Source organism: Phyllobates terribilis, unplaced genomic scaffold (assembly GCF_046119375.1).
Source record: "Phyllobates terribilis strain yellow unplaced genomic scaffold, ASM4611937v1 Scaffold_3__8_contigs__length_932513732, whole genome shotgun sequence".
Taxonomy (NCBI): Eukaryota; Metazoa; Chordata; class Amphibia; order Anura; family Dendrobatidae; genus Phyllobates; species Phyllobates terribilis.
In genome coordinates this window covers 102852990-102875342 of record NW_027362763.1, presented here as the reverse complement: position 1 = coordinate 102875342, position 22353 = coordinate 102852990, and the positions used below count along the sequence as shown (strand labels likewise).

At 41.1% G+C, this 22353-nt stretch overlaps 2 protein-coding genes across 5 annotated transcripts in view; one reads left to right on the top strand and one right to left on the bottom strand.

Moving 5' to 3' along the window:
• Nucleotides 1–22353, bottom strand: part of LOC141258878 (protein eva-1 homolog C-like) — a 723187-nt gene that overhangs the window by 307265 nt on the left and 393569 nt on the right. The gene's annotated exons all lie outside the window — the stretch shown is intronic.
• On the top strand, nt 8706–12829 carry LOC141257833 (serine/threonine-protein kinase SBK1-like). Its single transcript, XM_073672848.1, has 3 exons — nt 8706–8823; nt 11123–11325; nt 12056–12829. Exons 1-3 carry the CDS (start codon nt 8706–8708, stop codon nt 12827–12829), a joined length of 1095 nt encoding a protein of 364 aa, XP_073528949.1.

The window sequence follows — 22353 nt, the reverse complement described above, 5'->3', positions numbered from 1 at the left end:
ATTGCCGATCAATGAGGTTCCATATGTGCCTAATGGGAGACAAAACTGGAGACCATGCAGACCATGGGAGCACGCTTTGGCCACACAGGCTCCTCACAGCAGCCTGAGCAACATGCAGCCTGGTATTGTCCGGTTCTACAAAAAAGGTTTAAAAATTACACATTTGTCTCTTCTGAAAAGTTAGTTAAAATAAATGCAACACCAAGAATATGTAAAATGTTTGGCGCGTGCGACAGTATGTTTATATATACACCTGAAAGTTAAAAAAAAGATGCCGCTATATTATAAAATTCATTATCCCTTTATTAAGCCTCATTGAAGCTTTTCTTCTTGTATGTGAAAAAAAGTGTATTGACTTATTGGGCTGGATCGGATTTAACAGCCTTTGGTCCATTTTTAACTTTGATATGACATTTATTTTTTCCATCTGCAAAAATAAATTTCAAGCTTTTCCTACCTGTAAAAAGCAGGCGGCCGTTGGACGACACTGATGGCATCAGCGGTTTAGGCACTCATTTTTGAACAAGATCATGGATCAAACTCTGCATTGAAAAATCGATGGGTCCATGAACAAAATGCACGTTTCTTTTTGAGCTCTTAGGCCCCAATTTATCAAGACTGGTGTAAACCATGCTGGTCTTGATGAGGGGATGTGTTGGAGACAAACACTCCTGATTCAATAAGAGGCACAAGCCATGTCTGACCAGAGATGACACCTCTGGAGTGCATGAGATTTGTGGTGAGGCGCACAGGTAGGGACTGGAGTAAGATTTCTGGCATAAGGAACCCCACAGCTTGTCATGAATTAAAGGAGCTATGGAGTCACATCCCTTGTCCTGCCCCAGCTGCACCCATATTGGCAGAGCTGGGAAAGACTGCCGTGAAAACACTAAAAAGTCGCCAACTTTTTGCACCATTCAGCATTGTACAAACATTTGAAAATTTTAAAGCTTTTTACATTAATTCGGATGTAAAATTCAGGCCTGTTACTAATGATTGTGTCAAAAAAAAAAACCCTGAAAAATGGACATTTGAATGATATTTGACTATCAGCATTGTTAAATCATAACCTCCCACCCCCTCCCACGTAATCCATTACCTATCCAGTTGAAAAGGTTTTCCTTAAAACGAGAGATATTCCCATTTCCAAGATCCTATCCCAATATGCAGTGGCAATACTAATATAAGCAAATGCCTCCAATCAGAAATGTAGTATAGTTCGTCTGATTCGCTAATATGATTACACATGCTACATATTGGGATAAGATCTTTAGGTTGGGATTACCCCTTTAAGGTTTATCTACTATTGTCTAGGGCAGGGTTCCCCAACTCCAGTCCTCAAGGCTCACCAACAGGTCATGTTTTCAGGATTTTTTTTAGTATTGCACAGGTGATGGAATTATTGCCTGTGCAATACTAAGGAAATCCTGAAACCATGACCTGTTGGTGGGCCTTGAGGACTGGAGTAGGGGAACCCTTGTCTACACTGTGCAATACTTGCCTTGCTCAAGCGGCTGGCAGCACCATTCAGTTATATTGCCCTCAAGTGCCTTCTTAAAAAGTATTAATTCCACTTTTGTGCCACAACCCGTGAATAAAAATGAAAAAAGTTAATGCACCCATAATATCAGTGACACAACACCGTAACATCATTTATCCACCTGCGATGGGACACTGCCATCTAAGAAGGAAAGTAGTGAAACCCTTTTAAGAGCAATATATTATCCACCACCTTAATCCCCAGGATGGAGCCTTGTGCTCATCAGGGAATATTTGTTAGTATCAGGGCATGAATACAATAGCAAGGGTCCATGGGGCCATTAGAGCTCATTACCCCTCTACACCTCTGGCAGCTTCCCGAAGGTCTATGATGGGTGGAACCCACCGCTCATTAGAGGACCCATTGTAGTGAGGGAATATGGGCTTGTTTTCTGCATACTGAGCTAATTAAGTTTTATCTATGGAAAAATTAGGTGTCCAACTGGGGACACAAAAACCTTGTAAGGAAAAAATTTAAAAATAAGACAACCAACACTATTCAAGTCTGTTATTGCACTATCCTGGAGAAACATCTTAGGTCATTTTTGTTCAACAATGAAGGCATCAAGTACAATCACCAAACCATTGTTTTTTCCACCACACTTAGATTTTTATGGGATGAGCAGTAGATTTGAATGATACCTTTCACCTGACCATATAATGTACTGAGAAATGGGAAAAAAAAATCCAAGCCCTTATATGTTCAGGTCAATGGATAATATATTCCCTTTCTTCCAAGATTATGAGAAGAAATAATCTTGAAAAAAAACAGAAAATTTAAAAAAAAATGGAAGAAAGTGGTTCTAGCAGGTGTTGATACCACACCAGCCATCCAACATGCATCAAACATGCATCATACTGCTGCAAGCAGAGATCACGCACAATATGACACTGCTCTCAGGTCTTTAAATATAATTGTTAATCTCGTTATCAAGTTCCATTCCCAAGTATAAATCTGCAGCACCTTTTATAATGCGAGTCTGCCCATGTCATCCGCTCTTCTGGTTACCAGAAGCTGGCATGTGGCCCCCACACTGCAGCCTGGATGACCTTATGTGGCACCCCTGAGGGTTCAGTCGCCACAGAGGTACGGAACCTCACCCAGAGGTGTGGCATCTCCTCTCAGGTAAGGATGGAGTACTGCCTGGGACCCCAACACCTGCACTCAACACTACACTACTCCAGGCTGGCTGGAAGGGCAAGATGCACTGTGTTTCTGCTGAGCCCTGTCCCTGGCTGGAGTGGGGGGGAACCAAAAAGAGGGGGAACCAGTAGTGGGTGTGGGTGGATAATGCAGGACAAGGGAGCACTTAGAGAATAGATATAAAAAGGGAAGCCATCGTAGGGTGCAGTGCAGTAAGTAAGGAACAGCAAGAGGAGAGCAGAGTCTCTTCAGGAGCTCTGCTCCAAAGTGGGGCCTAGTGAGAGAGGCCCAGGAGAGGCGTGGGAGCAAGGGAGAAATGCTCCAGGAACAGAAGGGATCCCAGGGGGTACGGTGAGTGCAGGACGGCACCCATAAGCCCGAATCTGACAAGAGTCAGAGGGATCAGACCGCAGAAAGGGAACCGGTCCCTGGACCAGCCATGTTACTCCAGGTCTCGGCTGGAAAACCAGAGGCTTCTGCACTTCCATGGTGCAGTTGCCACAGCCTCACCCTAGTCGCCGTGAAGGGCACCAAGTAGGTCCGGGAACTCCAGGTTGCCCAGAGGGATCTCAGAGAACCCGATCGGGACTTTGTGTGGGGGAGCCCAGGGTAGCAGGGAGAAGACCAAGCGTGGGATGTCAGCCAAGGAAGGAACATAAAGGAAGGGGGTCCCGATAAGTGATTCTAATATATCTGAAGGAGTGCTGATCCCCTGCCTGGCAAATGCAGCGCGACGCGGGAGTCTGACACCTGGACAGTGTACCCGAGGAAAATAAAAAGAACAGAGTAAACTCGGATGACTGCACTCCACTGTGTCAGTTATTTCCACCACGCTACCGTGCCTGCACTATAACACCCAGCATTGCCATCTGCAACCACAAAGCCCGGGGGCCCGCTGCACTTGTGGGGAGCAGAAACATCCCAGCTGTCGTCCCATCACCCCCGGAGGTCTGCAGCAGCGCCAGTACCAGGAACCACAGGTGGAGTCACGAGAAAAAAACTGTTAACAAAACCCCTTTTAAAGAGAGACCACAGGGTATGGGCCCGGGAGCCGACTGCAGTGACACCCCACAGAAGGTCAAGGCCCGGGTACAGAGTTTCCCCCATATCCCTCCCTGGGCGAGTCACTTACATCATCATGAATAAATTGTACAGCCAATGGTTAGTGGTCCTCCTCACCCAAAGATATGTTCCTCACACTATCACCTATTTTAACATGTAGCTGCATTTTTGTTTTCTCTATATAGTAGAGGTGAACAAACATTTAAAAAAATTCAGTCTAGCAGATTACAATGCATTTTTTGTAAATCAAATTTCTACCCTCAACATCTTCATCCTCTGTAATGGAAGCACCACCAATAGCTCTCCAATCTGTTTTATTTTTTATTCCTCTTGCTTCTGGAGGAGTCTTCCAGTCTGTAGACCTCCTAGCATCATGTATGGCACCAAGCGTGTCACGGACGTACCTTCCGATGCTTGTGGACACAGAGCATGCTTCATGTCTCCAGCATGCATTGTGCCGCTTATTACGGCATGGGGCCTAATGAATGGGAATCAAGCTGGAACGAAGATTGTAAATCTTATGAGGATCAATAGTGGGGAGATGGGTACAGAGAGGGCCAATGGTAGTATAGATATATAATTTTGTTTATCTGTTAAACGCATTCCTGGAACCGTAGTCAATGTGTGCACGTGGCCCATTTAGTGAGGTTTTTATCTTAGTATTTATAAGCCAAAACAATGAATCATGGGTATAAAAAAAAATGCAGAAGTGGTGCACCTGTTTCTCTGTTCCACTCCTAGTTTTAGCTTACAAATATTGATGTAAAAAAAAAAAAATACTAAAAACTCAACGTGTGCACATAACCTGAAGGAACAAAATTGATGGCTGGCTGACCATTTTGCTAGATTTGACCAAAACCATTATGGGGGATTACAAATCGTTTGTACAATTGGATGTGACCAAAATCGACCCTTCTGTACTATATGAAACCCATTACTAGGAAAAAATTTCTTGCACTACAAACGACAAATTTCAAATAATGTTCTATCCCCTTCAACGTTAGTGGAGGACTTTTAAAGACTCCTTGGTTTTCCTATATGCCTACACAAGACTTTCCACATTTGTACATCCCTGTTGGATGATCGGAAACTGTCCACCGGAGTAGCAAAATCATCCCTGAAAAATCTCACTCCACACCAGAATGTCATGTAAATTTGGGGCCCTTTTCACAACCACACTTTGGCTCTCTCTAGTTGTGGTTTTAGGTCAACATTAAGATGGGACACATTTGTTTGAGTACCTCTAAATATCTGCTAAGTCGTGTGATCAATCAAATTCTGTCACCATAGATTTGTTGGGAAAGAGGAATAAAAAGACAAAGGCTGGCCCACACATTAGCAGACTTTTGGCAGAACTTTTGGCCAGTAGCCATCTCATCCGACTCTCCCATACACAGGAGCGCTCGCTTGGCCAGTATGCTCTGAAAAAGCAACGATCGGCGCCCTCATACACAGACTATCGGCTGAAACTGGCAATATAGTTGGGTTCAGCCTATATTAGTATGCTTTGTAAGGAGAACTAGAATCCTTCCTAAACCTTTTTTTATTGTTCGCCAACAGCAGCATCAGGTGAACTTCATAGGAGACCGCGATCTGTAGAGTTTGCTATGTATTGCAGTATGACAGTATTATAGTGGACAGTTGCCAGGACACAGCATCTGACTTGCACGTGACTCCGTTATTAAGACATACAAAATATATGTACCTGTTATTCAAGTGCAACTACGGACAATTTCGTGTTTTGTTGTTTTTTTTTTTATCTTACAAAAGAATCTACAGAACCAAATATTGTTTGATCGCTACAGGCAGTCTTTGAGTTACAGTTGTAGTTTTAAGTGTTTGAAAGATTTCTCCCTTCGTTTTAATGGAGTGAGGTGGGGCATGATACAAATTTTTATATTTTACAGACCAAAAAAAAATATTGCATTTGGTATCGCTGCTTCTGCAAACCGGGTAAATGCTGCGTTCAGAAAGCACAGAAAAACCTGCCAAGTAAAAACGAAACAAAAAAAAAAACACGCCAATACCTTGAAATTTAGTGTGCAGGTTAATAGCATCCCGAAGCTGCCCAGTATCTTCACCGAGAGCCCCACTGCCAGGAGGAAATGGACTTTATTCCTTGTACAAAAAACCACAGCTATTTATTTTTATGCCACAAACAGCCCACTTTTTGAATAGTTGTTTGAGCTTGTGAAACTGAGGCAGGACCGAGCACGCCTAACTAATTCATGATCATATCTGTCACCAATTATTAATTTAAGGCCACGTTCACACGTTCAGTATTTTGCATCTGATTTGGCTTACAAATACTTATCAAACATTGAATGAGTGATCACGGCCCGAATCACATCACAGATAAATTTACATGTTTGCGCACTATATTGAGGATAATCTCATCTATAACTAAAGGGGGTTAGTTCCATAAAAACTCTTTATCGCTGTCACAGAATGAATGGTAAATGTATGAACGTTGGAGGTTTGTCCGCTAGGATCCCGACCGATTTCAAGAATGGGGTCCAAAGCTTCCTTACCCAAGTAGGGCAGTATTCAGCAGGTGCAGAGATCAGCAAAATTTACTTGGACACAATTTTTAATTTCATTACATTTATGGCCAGCTGTGCCCAACAGTTTGCAGAACCATAAAAGGCTAGCAAAAGGTTTAAGCACACACCAATACTCACCTATCCGGATAGCCCCTGCTGCCTCCACTGCACGGTCATTGGAAATTCTTCCGCCGACGCGTTCCACATAGAGAGAATACCGAGACGAGACTTAATAGCTGTCTACAAATATCTCAAGGGCTGTTATACTGTAGAGGGATCAGCTTTATTCTCATTTGCACAAAGACAGACTAGAAGGAACAGGATGAAACTTTATGGGAGAAGATACATGTTAGATAATAGAAAAAAACTTAGTGAGGGTGATCAATGAGTGGAACAGGCTGCCACGAAAGGTGGCGAGTTTTTCAATGGAAGTCTTCAAACAGAGGATGGACAGACATCTGAGATGGTTTAGTGAATCCAGCATTGAGCAGGGGGTTGGACCAGAAGACCCTGGAGGTCCCTTCCAACTCTACCTTTCTATCATTCTACGTTTATCTCCAGTCTCTTCACTATAGAACAGAACTTCCAGTCATGACCAGGCCTCAGAAATCACCATGAATCGTAAAGTCATGACATATGCATTAGCATGAAGTGCATAGACGCCCAGGCCTAGTCATGGTAGGAAGTCCTATTCTAGAGTGAAGATGCCCGAAATGATGAAAGAAAGGCATATAAAATTAGAAGGCAAACTGTGGACACAGGGGAGGTATTGTGACAAGTGAATGGTGAAATGTGCATAGTTTTATTTGAACATCTGTAGATTTAAAACAAAATAACCAAAAGTAGAAACATTTGATTCATGGTCAATTTAGGCTTCACCAAATTCCCTAGTAAAATCAACAAGATCTTGTCAGATCCACTCCTCTGTGTGAACACTGCTCTATTCACTGTGTATAGGAGTGGTGGTCGCCGATGCCCTCTACAGCTCCATTCACGCAGACCTGAGTTTCCGATGCACAGTTTTAACCACCAAGGTAATTCAATTCTCATCTTTCAACTAGAGTTTAAACTTTATAGGGGGGAAATGATCATAAAGAGATTAATTTTTAGTCCATTTTTCTTGGTAACGTATTTATTTGCATTAGATGTGTAATAATTACAAGTAGTATTGAATGGAAGGACCCTCGTACATCAAGTGTTGGGCAGTTCTACTGGACTATTGGTCCCACCCAACACTTGGGGTCCAGCCATTTTCTTATCTGATATTTTACGAATAGAAAGGCTTCAAGAAAGCACACAAACCCATCACCAACAATTTGAGATTAGTAAATTCCACAGCTATGATTTAAGAGTTTTAAAAAAAACCTAAGGTAAAATGTAGTTTAGGATTCGGTTCTTAACCTGATGTCAATGATTACTTGTGAAAATGAAAGACCACTGAGAAGAGGATACGATTATATCCGACTAGACAATAGACTGGGCACTATATACAGCAGCTGCACTCACATTGTAGCAAACTAAACCGGGAGCCCAGACTGATTCTTTGGTAATGCACAGAATAATATCTAGACCAGGGGAACCCAACAAGGTCTTGCTTTGTGAACGACAATCAGCTTTGAGAGAGGGTCACGAGACATGCTATGCCTAGATATCTTGGAAGCCCCATCTGTACCCTTTTAAGGTTCTAATTGGGCTAAGTGCCCCTCATTATTACTTTATTGGTGGCACTAAGACACAAGTACTTATAAAGTTATAATGCCCCATAACAAGTAATGTCCCCTGTGGACACCACAGCTTTTATTTTTTTTCCAAGATGAGTGGATTTATTTTCATTGGTGCCATTTTGGGGTATATACAACTTTTTGATCATTGTTTTAAAGGCAGGATGCAAATTCTTGGAAAGATTAGGCAACACTAAGGTAATCTACATTCTGTGCATAACAAGACACCATATTCTTTTATCTATAGAGTAAGGAGGTTTAGGCTCTTTTCACACATGGTCTTTACATGACAAATGACACTAAAGTAAACCATTTAGATGAATTCAACAAATGACAAATACTGGAAAAATCAAGCATGGCCTCCACCCAGAAGTCCTTTATACCTGAGCTGGTTTTGTACTTTCCACTCACAATAGACTTGTTATCACAGTCTAGTCATATGGAAATTAAGATCTCACCTACAACACATCATTGTCTATGGAAGGAGGAGGAACCTCAATCTCATGGCCATGGTGTCCATATAAGACTGGTGGATCTTTGCAGTCATTTGTGATTTGGATCTTTACTACAAGGTCTTCTTTGCACTCAACTCCTAGAGAAGCGACTTCACTCGTTTGACATTGCAGCTCTTGTGATACGTCAGATATAAATTACTTGAGAAAACACAACTGTATCTTTGTTTCGTCATAAACTACAATGGATGCAGTTTATACCTTTGAGCTCACCCACACTAGTGAGAAGGATTTCACTTTTTTGAAGACTCTGGGCAGCGGAACCTACGGCAGAGTGGTCATGGCTACTGAGAAGAAGACCGGTAAGTCCAAACATTACAAGTGTGAATTAGTCATAATTCTCAGAAATTACTGTTTTGTAGCAAGTTCAAATCCCATTATATAACATTAAACCCACAAATCTTCCAAGAGCAGCAAAGTCTGAAGGTCCGCTGTGATTAGAGATCTTACATGTATCAAACCTCAGTAATGGGATATCCTCATCGCCAGACCATTTTGATTATAATTTAGTAGAGAACCCTTTTAAACTATGGGTAAATCTATACAATTGTATATTATAAGTAGACAATCCTTTTTAACGTAAAATATACATAATATAAAAAGGTTATATTAACTTACTATAACTGTCGCTACTGTTACCAAACCCACGATTACCAAAACCCCTAACACTTTAGAACCTTTCAGCCCCTTTAGGACAGAAATTTGTTTTTGTTTCTTGCCATTCCAGGAGCCATAGAGTTTATTTTTTGGGCAATATGCTTGTATGAAGGCTTTTTTTTGTTTATTTATAAGACATATCTGTTTCTATCATGAAATCTAATGTATAGGTCTTAATATATATTTTTAACTTACGTGGTGAAAGTGTGGTTATCATTTTAATAGTTAAAATGTTTTAATCTGAGTTATCAAAAATACACCCCAGAAAAGACAAAAATTAGGTTTTGTTTTTACTGGTTGAAGCCAAGATCCCATGCTATAATAGATCAGTACAATTTATTTTATTTTTTTTAAAAAAAACATATGAAATGTTACAGGAGTTACATGAATTGTTATGGGTGTTTTAGTTTCTAAAAGCAATACCTTCCATTTTAAACTAAATGCATTTAGATATTTAAGCCACTAATGGTCCTTAAATTGAAATATTTAATATTTGAGTGGAAAATTTAAACACATTTTACAGGGGAAAAAAAGGTTTATAACATTTGTATCTTAATTTGAAGTTATTCTGAACATCTGTTAATGGGAGTGTTTATTGCACTAAAGCTAAGACCGTATGATAAAGATGTAATACAAGGACATACCACAAATATATATATTTAACTTCTATATCAGTGAGGTAAATGTTCTAAAATGTATAATTTTTTAAATAAATTTGTGGCAATCTGCCATTCAACCCAAACTGAACATTGACATTTTGCATTAGGGGCTTATTTTTGCAGGACAAGATTTAGTTTGGTAGCGCCAATTTCTGGAAGATAGAAATTTTTAATCACTGGTTTCTGTAAATTGCAGTTTCTACTGGTACCATTTTTATTTTTTGGTGGGGGGTGTGCATTAATAATCCGGCAATTCTGCTTTCGTTTTGTTTTATTTTGAGGTTTGGCTTCATACCATACAATAGAAGGAAAAAATACAAAATACACGATAACTTTTCCCCCTTCATATAGTTTACTACTTTTGAATGAGGAAAAAAAATAAAAATAAATAAATAAAGGTGGTTGTCTGGTCGAGAATGTCTACAGTCTGTGTGACTGCAGACTTGTGAATCCTTCCAGCACACGCACTGAGGATTCCTCTGGCCAGAACCAGTCTAGTGGACGGGACCTTACACAAGGCCGTGCCCACTAGACGAGCTCTGCCCTGGTAGTATGCCCATCGCATACATGACCACAGTTCCCAGTGGACACAGTCGAATCCTCACAGTGCGTGTGCTGGAAGGATTCACAAGTCTGCAGTCAGTTACTGCAGATATTGGAGACCAGAAAACCCCTTTAGAAAAAGGAGTCCTTTCTTTATTCGCATAAGTTTGAGAGCCATTAGTGTCTATACACCTGTATGAGGATTTGTTTTTTATAACCTGAATGATTTATAGGTACCATTTTATTAAACAAAAATTTAAATCATGTTGGCAATTTTTGTTAGGTCTCAAAAACTAAATTGATAATTTTGCCATTTAAAATTTTTTTGCAACATTCATGGTGTGGGATAAAAATTAGTGCTCTAGTTAGTGGACGTGACAATATAAAATAGCAATCCATCAGTATCAGTGATCGTACTGCAGGGTTACTGATGGGTGTACCAGAGGCACACGAGTTAAAGGGAAAAAAGAAAGGTCAACCCAACAGCTGTATATGAGGGGTTAATCTGCTAATACTGGATCCGGGCTGCTCTATATATCAGTCACAGGAAGAAGCTTCTGTACCAGTGCGATCAGCACGATGGATACATCCATCAAGGAGCAATAAATGACCTTAGCTCTTGATGAATACACACCTCATATGGCGTTAAGGGGTTAAAGCCAATATTTAAAGTGAAGTCCATTTTCTGCAAAGTATTTGCTTTGATATTTTAATTTAAATAATTTTTTATCTTTTTATTAAGGAAACAATGTGGCCCTTAAGCTGATGAAGAAGACACAGACAAAGCATGAACATTTCCTCCAGGAGCTTTGTGTGTCCATCCACCTATCAGGTCACGAAGGGATCATCTTCACCCACCCCATCTACGTGGTCTCAGATGATTACTACGTCCTGACCCAGGAATTGGCCCCTGCAGGAACACTTCACTCGCTCATAGAACCCGGTGTAAGTATTTCAGAATCACTGGATATTTTTATATATTTAAACTATATAATATTTTGGGCATATTTATTTTTAAGACGTTCTATAGAAGTGAGGTCAGGAGCGGCATCTTTTTTAAAGCTCTGTACTACAAAAGTGTTCTCCCTCCTGAGGCTCACTAGTTCAATCAAGACTTCTTACTTGCCCCTTTCGGCACATTAGTTTTAGTGATTTTGTATAGACTAGAAATAATTTAATCTAGCCTATCAGTAGGCTATTACCTTTAGTTCACTGCTGGATAGTTAGCAGTAATGCAGGTTCTCTGTAGCAAAATATTTACCAGTCACCATCTTCTGCTATTCCCAGTGCCGTTCTGATCCTTTTCTGCACCATGTAACCAATGTTGCGACTTCTCGGATCACGCCAGTGTTTGCAGGGCGGACCGTAAGTCCATTCTCCATGCAAGTCTAGGAGATTCAAAACAGGGCTCCCAGACTTGCATCAAGACAGCAATTGTTAGCAGTGACTTCCACCAGTCAAAGCTGTAGTCACAAGACTCAAAAGGAGAGGGTCCAGCCGTGCTAGAAACAGTAGAACATGGCCAACAATTAGTATTTTATTACACACGGGGAACATGTATTAGCAATATCTATAAAGTGGTGAAACGAATAGGAAAACATGGAAATAAAGAACCACATTTTTTAATAACATACACAAGTGAGCATGAATTTAATGGTTTACTCTACTTTTCCAGGTTGGAATTCCCGAAGCGATAGTCAAGCGATGTGCACTACAGTTGAGCAGAGCGCTAGAATACATGCACGATCAAGCACTGGTGCACAGAGACATAAAACCAGACAATGTGCTACTCATGGACAAAGACTGCTTCCACGTTAAGCTGAGTGATTTCGGATTAACACAACCCATCGGTACCCTCATACCATCAATGTCACCCAGAATCCCCTTCATGTCCCCAGAGCTCTGTCAATTGCAACGCCATGAAGCTCTAGTTTTGAGGCCCAGCATTGACACATGGGCCTTTGGTGTACTACTTTTTGTTTCATTTACTGGATATTTTCCATGGGAGAGCGCAGTAGAAGACGATCCTCTGTTCCAAGAATTTATCCACTGGCAACATTTTCAAAGCTACACTGCACCTCTAGGACACTGGACCAAATTTTCCACCAATGCACACGACTTATTCCATGGCTTGCTTGCTGAAGACTCCACCACCAGGAGTCCAGTAAACATAGTCATGAACTATCTTGACATTCCATGGGGAGTAGATTACGTGCCTGAGCATTCCCATGAGGTTGTTGTAGACCATGTCGAGATGGAACATTTTGAGAGTGAGTTCATCATCATCGAAGGAGAAGATGAATACATTGTGGTGGAGAACCAAGGGGACATCGAGTGCATCATCATAGGCGATGCCTCAGAGGAAGCAGTTTCTAGCTCCAGTGGCGCACAGCTGATTTTGTCAGACAACGCCAACCTTGATTTGGGATCTGAAATGGAAACGGTTTAAGTCTCATGAGGTAAAAATGCAGGGAGCTCAAAATCTTGCAGGATATTTATTAATTTGTATCGGCTTCTAAATTGAAAGATTACAGCTAGTCCTAAGTGCAATTTTCATGGTATTTTATCAAGGGTGTAAATAAGCATTGTTTTTTAAGACCATGGATGAGAGATATGGGCAGGTTTGGTATGTGCTGGGCCTGTACAGAAATGGAATTGTACATGAACCAAGTAATGTGAATGTACTTTACCATTTGTTATATTAGCAGCTTTATAGCACAATTTTTTTTCTATATGAAAATCTGTGTAGATTCTCAGCCTGAACCAAAAGATCGACCCATAACCACCATTTAATTTCCAGGATCAGAACCCAACTAACCGAGGGTTTTGGTGAACGTGATTGAGGATTGGCTCTATTACATTTCCATTGGTTTTACTTCTAATGGCTTTAGGGTCCTCTTGCCTTATGTCTGCACAATGATCAATCCTTTTTCTAGTAACACTATACTGGGCAGAGATTTTTATTAGTTCTTGAATTTTTTTATTTATATATATTTATGTTCATACTGATTCATAACCAATTAGATGTATTTCAAGTTTTCCTCTGGGGTAATATTGAATTTCTCTGATTTAAGCAGCAGAATCATCAGTTTCCAGGAGACAGGCGGCTTTCCGAGCCCAGGAGATCGAGAACATTATCTCAGCCATCAAGATAGGTCAAGGGACGTCTGGTCAAATTCTACTTGCACAAAACCAAAAAGGTATGTGAGCCCGATCACAGAAAGCTATAATGACACAGGCCTGTGCCTAAATTTATATTCCTGTTATGCAGTATAATAAAGCCATAGATAATTATAATGTTAAAGTAAACTTATTGTAAAATTTTTATGATTAAATTAAGTATAGTGTTAAGTGAGAGGGCAGCACGTCAGTGATTGCCCTAAAAAAAATATATATATATCTGTATATATTACATATGAAAATAAGCAACATTGAATACAGATGTAATGAGAATTTTGATTACCAATTTTAGCAGAGCAAAGCAAATTTTTCTAATATTACAGTGAGGATAAAATTTCCCATTACTGAGATTAGGTTTTATCAGTAGCAGCTGCCATCTCCTATCTAGATAACAGGGGGAGGAGCTCTGCCTTTAGCCCCTTCCTCCTCCATGTACATAGAATTTTATCCTTAGCAGCTGCCATCTCCTATCTCAGTAATGGGAAAATGGTCTTCACTCAATACACATTTTACCTCAGAACTGAGAATTTTGATTTTGACTGATCAATTTCGGCAGAGAAGCAAGTTTTTATAAGACATGAAAGGTTATTTTCATGTGCACTATTGATTTATGAAATTAAAATGATCATTACTTTATAATTTTTAAGTCCATTATTGAGGATAAAGCTCATTTTTTTGCCTAGTGTTTCAATTTCTATTAATAAATATATTTTTTTTTTAATCCGGTAAAAATTTCACCCTGAAACTGATGAACGAGAAATCTGGAAAATGTCCATCTACCTGTGAAGCTACAGAGCCATCATCTTTACACCCCTCACCATTATGGAGTCTGATGACCATTATGCTCTGACCCAGGATGCGGCTCTTGCAGGATTTCTTCACTTTCTCATAGAACCTTGTATAAGCATTTCAGAACTAAATGTTTTTGAAGATTTTGCCATACTAATTTGCTATTTTATTATTACAGGGGTCCGCTAGTATCGTAGAAGGAAATCTCTAAGGCAATAACTCCATTGCGGACCATAGTGGTCTCAAACCTCTTAGCATGCCCTTTTGGTGTGCCAGAATCAGTGGTTTGGTAAGGACAATAGAACCGTAGTTGGAGGCTGGACGTGGGGGGGGTATGATCAGTATCCTACATCAGCTCCACCATTAATACATTTAGAGCTAATATCCAATTTTTAGAGAAGGTCTACTTTTCCAGATGGGATTTCCATGAGTGCCGGTGAAGTGTTGTGCGTTACCGTTGTCCAGAGTTCTAGATTTCATGTGCGGTTAAGCACTGGAGCAGAGAGATGAAGCCAAATTTAAAGTGATCCTGACAGCTGATCCTGCTAGTGTCTGACACATGCTGCCCATGGATGTATGATCCCAGCCATACATTATTCTGAAGATTAAAAGTGACTGGGAACCGAGCTGCAGTTATTACTCGAAGAGTCCCTAGCAGCTTCTTCCTACCTGCTGCCAGCGACTGCCGATATATGTGTATAGGGAGAGCCCTGTCAATCCAGGGTAGGTGGCGGGAAGAAGATGCCAGGGACCAGCCTGTCCAATTAGTCTACAGCCCAGCTTGGTCCCTAGAAGCTTTTTAACTGGTATGATAGGTGGGTCCCCAACATCTTTTTATTCCCAACACCTGGATTGACAGTGTGTCTAGGTCAACAGTCGCTTTTAAAAAGGGACTGTCAGCACGGAGTGACAGTTCAAACTAAGTACTGGCACTCGGTGCTTCACGACGGGGCTAATCATTTTAATATACTTTCCCACCTGCTAGGTCTATCTCAGCCCATCCTTGGCTATATGAAGCTAAAGCGGTCAATTAAACAAAGGCGGTGGTGGAGAGAGGAAAAACAAGCAGGTGGGAAGGTTTAGATAAATGATTGGCGCCGTGAAGCACCAAGCAGTTGGGCTTTGAACAGTCATTCTGTGCTGACAAAGTCCCATTAAGGTCTGAAATGTTGCAACATTTTAAAGAGACAGGAATACAAAAATCCCTGGCTGAGATCACACATCCACGGGCAGCATGTATTACACACTGGAGGTATCAGCTGTCAGGTTCTATCAGTTTCCAGCTCTGGTAACTCATCAGTGCAGATTGACAGATGACAAGAACCTTACATTTGCCAAGTGCAGTGGACAAAATTTATCACGTTATCAGCTTGCTGAATCTAAAACTACCAAAACTAATTGCAAAGTTTACATTGGCCTCAAATTTGAAAGATTGTCTGGTTCTAAGTACAAATGTCATCATGCGCTTATAGTGAGGATGTAAATAAGCCCTTCATTTTTTAAAGCCCCCATGGATGTGAGACGTGGGGGGCAGGTTTGGGAATCTCCGGACTGCACAGGAAGACTTCCCCCTGCCCAGTTCAGTTTGCTCGGTACATGTCAGTAATAACCATGTAACCAATAAACTGGAAAGGACAGAGAAAGTCATCATCCTTCAGCTTCAGATCTTCTAGTGTATTTGTAAGTTCAAGGAATATCTGATACAAGTCTGCCCTGTACAATGAAGTGACCATAATAAAATGCTATTATAAAACATTTTTCTCATGTTCTTTTTTGGTAGAAGTTATACATAAATCCCTGATTTTTTTTAATATTCAAATACATAAACATGGAAATATGTGATTATCCATCAATCTATCCATCTTAGATTTCTCATCTATCAGGAAATTGGCAGCAATCAAATGAGGTAAAATGCAGGAGAGGTTTAATCACAAGTGACGCAACGTTTCAGCTTTTAAAAATGTTCCATCTCTTTGTCAGACATGTGGGAGACGACATGTTGCACGTCACACGGGTGAATAAACCACTGCTATAGACAATGTGCAACATGACGCTAAACACCAGTACACAGCCTGAGAACATCCACATGTAATTCTAGAAGCTGTAGATCTATGGTGGTCTCTGTATTCAAAGACAGCACCTAATCTGTAATAGAGACACGGCCACATACTGTGAAGCCCCCCATACACATAAAATAACGGTCAACCCAACTATCTGAGATAGATATGAGAGTTAAGTCCCCATCTCACATAGCGAGATCGCTAGCGAGATTGCTGCCGTGTCACGGTTTTGGTGACGCAACAGCGACCTCACCAGCAATGTCGCTATGTGTGACACTTTGCAGCGATCAGGCCCCTGCTGTGAGGTCGCTGATCGCTGCAGAATGTCCTGGACCTTTTTTTGGTCGTTGCCCTCCCTCTGGTCAGCACACATCGCTGTGTGGGAGCAGCGAACAGGCTGGTAACCATGGTAAACATCGGGTTACTAGGGGCACACACGCATCTAGTAACCCGCTGTTTATCATGGTTACGAGCCTGCTAAAGTGAGCGGTAACCTCCCGCTCACCGTAGCAGGCTCGTAACCATGATAAACAGTGGGTTACTAGGTGCGTGTGTGCCCCTTGTACCCCAATGTTTACCATGGTTACCAGCCTGCTCCTGCTTCAGCAGGCTGGTAACCAGGAGCAGGACATCGGGGAAAGATTCTTTCCACGATGTCGCTGCTCCCCCTGATCGTTGGTGAGCCTGCCTGTTTGACAGCTCACCAGCGACCACATAGCGACGCAGCAACGATCCCTGACAGGTCTTATCGTTGTCAGGATCGCTGCAGCATCGCTAAATGTGACGGGACCATTAGGAGGCAGATCAGATAGGAGGTCTGAGACAAAAGGATGGACATACAAACCAATATAACAATCCAAGTAAAAATGGTATTGATATTTATATCACCTTCTCAGAATTCTCTACACTTAATGCCTCAGCTGCTGAGATTGTTAATGGTCGTCTGGGGAATATTCTGCTGCACTGACTGCATAGGAGCTGCCAGAAGCGGATCTTGATGATTTTCCAAAGTGCAATCACCAACCAATGATATTTCCAATGTGCTCAATGGGTTACAAGTCCAGAAACACTGCAGGCCATGGGAGCACGTTTTGGCCACACAGGCTCCTCACAGTAGCCTGAGCAACATGCAGCCTGGGATTGTCCCAAGTCTATTAATTACACATTTGTCTCTTCTGAAAGTCAATTAAAATAAATTCAATGCCAAGAATGCGGAATACATCTGGGATTGGCGACAGTAAATATATAGATGTATACACACACACACACACACACACACACACACATCTGAAATTTGTTAAGAAATGCTCCTATAAGTGCCATTACACTTGTATTAAGACTCTTTGAAACTTTCTTTTATGAAAAGAAAAACATTTCTCTTATTGACTTTGTGCTGGAACTGATAACAGCCTTTGGTCCAGGTGTCCATTTTTTACTTTAATATGGCATCCATTTTTTCCCCATGCGCAAAAGAAAAATGCCAAGCTTTTCCTAACCATTAGACAACAAAAAGCAGCCGGCACATCGCACAACCTGTTGATGCCATCGGTTTCATCATTTTTATCATGGACCCATCGATTTGAATGTAGTTTGATCCAGGATCCTGTGCAAAAATGGACTACATGCCTGTCTCTTTTTGAGCACTTAGGCCCCAATTTAATCAAGACTGGTGTAAACCATGCTAGTCTTGATGAGGGGACGTGTTGGAGTCAAACGCTCCTTATTTAATAAGAGGCACAAGCCATGTCTGATCAGTGATGACGCCTCTGGAGTGAGTGAGATTTGTGGTGAGGTGCAGTTAGGGACTAGAGTAAGATTTCTGGCATAAGGAACCCCACAGCTGGTCATGAATTAAAGGAGCTATGGAGTCACATCCGCTGTCCTGCCCCAGCTGCACCCATATTGGCAGAGCTGGGAGAGACTGGCGTGAAAACACTAAAAGACGCAAACTTTTTGCACTACTGCGCATTGCACAAACATTTGAAAATTTTAAAGCTTTTTACATCAATTCTGGTGTATAATTGTTTCTTTACTAATGGATACATGTTATATTTTTATCTTTTTTTGTAAAAAAATGGACACTTGAACGAGACTGGAGTAGTATTATTAAATATTAGATCTCGTGGGGGGTGAGACATTATCAACTATCCAGTTGAAAAGTTTTTCCTTAAAAAGGGGTATTACCATCTCCAAGATCCTGTCCCAATATTTGGAGGGATTTTCTGATGTTAAATCTACTAATTAGAAAGGTAGTATAGTTCTTCTGATTCACTATTACACATACATATTGGGATAGGATCTTGGAGCTGGAAATACCCATTTAAGGCTTATCTACCATGAATGGTGTAGCTAGCCCTATGAGCAAGGCAAGTAATGCCCCCAAGTGCCCTCTTACAAAGTATTAACTCCACCTTTTTGCCAACACTCCTGAAAAAAATAAAGTTAATGCACCCATAATGTGAGCGGCACAATGTCGTGACATCATTGATCCACCTGCGTTGGGATAGTGACATCTTGTAGGCAGCTCAAGTCTAAGGAAAGTAGTGAAACCCTTTTTCAAGAGCAAAGCTCATCAGCAGAGAATGTCTCGTTAGTATCAGGGCATGAATACTAACGAGTGACCATGGGGCTATTGAAGCTCACTACCCCATGAGGGTCGGGTGTTGTGGCCACTTACATAACATTTGGGATGTGCTTGCTGCCTTCATGTTAATCTCTTCTTACATCACTTTTACAATTAGCACTAACTAATCCCCCCTCACTTTCCATAATGACCAGCACACGTCAGCAATGGGGCTGTGACTGGGGGTCTATGGCCAGTGGGATATAATATATCAATATATATACATAGATATATCTAAAAAGGTGCTATTGACATGAAATTCTCCCCAGATGTCGGTACCAACCCATCCAATCCACACAGGCAAAGGAGACACCATAGATGTCCATAAATTAATTTGTGTAATAATGAGATAGTGAGCTCTGTATAAACAGCTCACCTCTGGCGTGTTCTCTCATCATATACAAAGTAGATCACCTTTATATTGATTTTATAAGGGATGAAAATGTTTCCAACCTTAAAAAGGGAACCAGTCATGTAAAAATGCCAATACCCTGCAAATTAACGCGCAGGTTAATAGTGTTCTGAAGATGCCTGGCGCCTGCACTGAGAACCCCGCTGCCAGGAGGAAATGAGCTTTTTACCCAGTATAAAGAGTTGTGACCTGGTATTTTTATGCCACAAACGCCCAGCTTTTATTAAAGTTGTAAGAGCTGGCCAAGCACGGCCAACTAATTCAGGATCATATCTGTCACTAAAGTGACGTATCGTCATGAGAGTTATACCCCAGCCCCCTCGGTCACTCACCCCTTTGACCCATTGGCTTGTATTAGTCTTAATTGAGTATATACAGCAGTTATCCATATTACACCTCAAGCCAAATTGTAGTGTTTTTAATGGGATTTGCTTGCAGGATTTATTGAGAAAAATTTGACCCCATGATTACTACTTGAAGGCCACGTCCACACATTCAGTATTTTACATAAGTATTTGTAAGCCAAACTTCGATGCAAAATCTTGACCACATATTGAGTGTGTGAATGCGGTTTGACTCAAATCACAAACCTAAATTTAAATGTTGCACACAATATTGGAGAGAATCTCATTTAACTAAAGGGGAGTGGGTGGAAATTACATAAAAAGCATTTATCACCGTCACAAAATTGATGGTAAATGTATGAACGCTGGGGGTATGACCACTAGAAATCCCACCGATCACAAGAATGGGGTCCAACGGGGCAGTAGTGAGCATGTGGGTCCAGAGATGGGAAAAACCTATTTGAATGAAAATTAAATTCTACAGAAATCCTCCAGTATTTTCTAGGATACAATTTTTGATTTCAAATAAATGCATTAAAAATTACATCCAGTTGTGGTCGACATTTTGTGGAACCGTAGAGGGCTAGAAAAAGGTTTAAACACATTAATACGCAAACCTGTCCTGATGCCCCCTGCTGCCTCCACTGCCCGGCCATTGGCAATTCTTCCTGCCATCGCTCTCCACATCTCTAACCTCTTCACAGCAGAACAGGACTTCCAGCCATGACCATGTCACGGAAATCACCATGGATCGTAAAGTCATGACATATGCATTAGCACGAAGAGCATGGACGTCCAGGCCTAGTCATGGCAGGAACTCCTGTTCTAGAGTGAAGAGGCCGGAAAGGAGGAAAGAAAGGTGTATAAAACCGGAAGGCGAACAGCGGAGATAGCGGTGGTGCTCAGCCGAGTGAATGGTGAAGTGTGCAGAGTTTTATTTGTTTGGTTTTTTCATTTTATATCTTTGGATCCTAAAGTAGAAACATTTGATTTGTGGTTAATTTAGACTTTACGAATTAAATTCTCTAGTAGTGAATATTGTCACATCCACTCCTCTGTGTGAACACTGCTGTATTCACTGTCCATAGGAGTGGTGGTCTCACATGCTGACTACAGCGCCATTCACGCAGACCTCAGGGTCCCCTATACTCAGGACCTTTGTGGTTCCACTCAGTTTTGGCCCCCCGAGTGAATTCATTTCTCATCTATCAACTTAAAGAGAAACTTTTTAGGGAGAAAAATCAAGGTTGAAATCTGCTGCAAATAAATACAACGCTACCAAGAAAAGCTGACTTCATACAAAACAGTGTTGCATGAGGTTTGATAAATTTAGCACATCTTTACACATCATACTTCTGTCTAGAGCGGTTTCTTCACAAATTCTTCAGTTTCGCCAACAAAAAATTTCTCTTCTACCTCTTTTGCACAGGAAACAGAGCCCCGATCACAGCCACATTTTAAGAGAGCAGCAAAGAGACTAAATGTGAAAACAGTTGATCCTAAAATACGTTTGCAAAATAAGAGAAGGATTTTACTGAGGTACAAGGGTCCTTTCATTCAAGTGTTGAGTAGCATCAATAGTCCTGTAGAACTGCCCTACACTTGGGCTACAGGGGTCCGGCCATTCTCTTATCTGATATTTTACAAATAGGACGGCTTCAACAAAGCACGCACACATCTGTATCAATTTGACATTGGTGTACTGCACCGCTATGATTCAAGTGTTTTTAAAAAATGTCTCCACTTCCACAGATTTTATTTATTTAATTTCACTCACATATAGCACCATTAATTCCACAGCGCTTTACAGACATTATCAGCACTGTTCCCATAGGGAATTTAGACTGTGAGACCCAATCAGTATGTCTTTGTAGTGTGGGAGGAAACCGGAGAACCTGGAGGAAACCCACGAGAACACTGGGAGACCATACAAACTCCTTGCAGATGTTGTCCTTGGTGGGGTTGGAACCCAGGACCCCAGCGCTGCAAGCCAGCAGTGCTAATCACTGAGACACCGTGCTGCCCTACAGATGCAGGTAAAACGCAGTTTAGGAGTAGAGTGTTGACCTGATGTCAATGATGACTTGTGCAGAGGAAAGCAGCCACTGAGAAGCGGATAGGATTATATCAGACTAGACAATATCCTGGGCACTATATACAGCAGCTGCACTCACATTGTAGCAAACTACCAATGAATCAGTCTGGGCTCCAGGTTGTTTAATGCACATAATATCTAGACTAAGGCACCCCAACCATTTCTTTGAGAGCCACATTCAGCTCTGAGGAATAGTCGCGAGACACATGGTATGCAAAGACATCTTGGAAGTCCCTTGTGAACCCTTTAAAAGTTTTAATTGGTCTAAGTGCCCCTCACTATTACTTTATAAGTAATTGTGTCCCTAGAGCCACTTTGCTAAATAATACCAAGTGCCACCAATAAAGTAATAATGTCCCACAACAAATGATGTCCCCTGTGGACACCACAGCTATTTTTTTCAGGATCAGTTGATATATTTTTAATATACAACTTTTTGGTGTTAAAGGCAAATTCTTGGAAAGATTAGG

Excerpts from the sequence above, each read along its gene's own strand:
- LOC141257833 (XM_073672848.1), top strand. The coding sequence starts at position 8,706 with ATGGATGCAGTTTATACCTTTGAGCTCACCCACACTAGTGAGAAGGAT. Across the intron at positions 8,824-11,122 it reads GGCTACTGAGAAGAAGACCG|GAAACAATGTGGCCCTTAAG; the intron begins GTAAGTCCAAAC and ends CTTTTTATTAAG. Across the intron at positions 11,326-12,055 it reads ACTCGCTCATAGAACCCGGT|GTTGGAATTCCCGAAGCGAT; the intron begins GTAAGTATTTCA and ends CTACTTTTCCAG.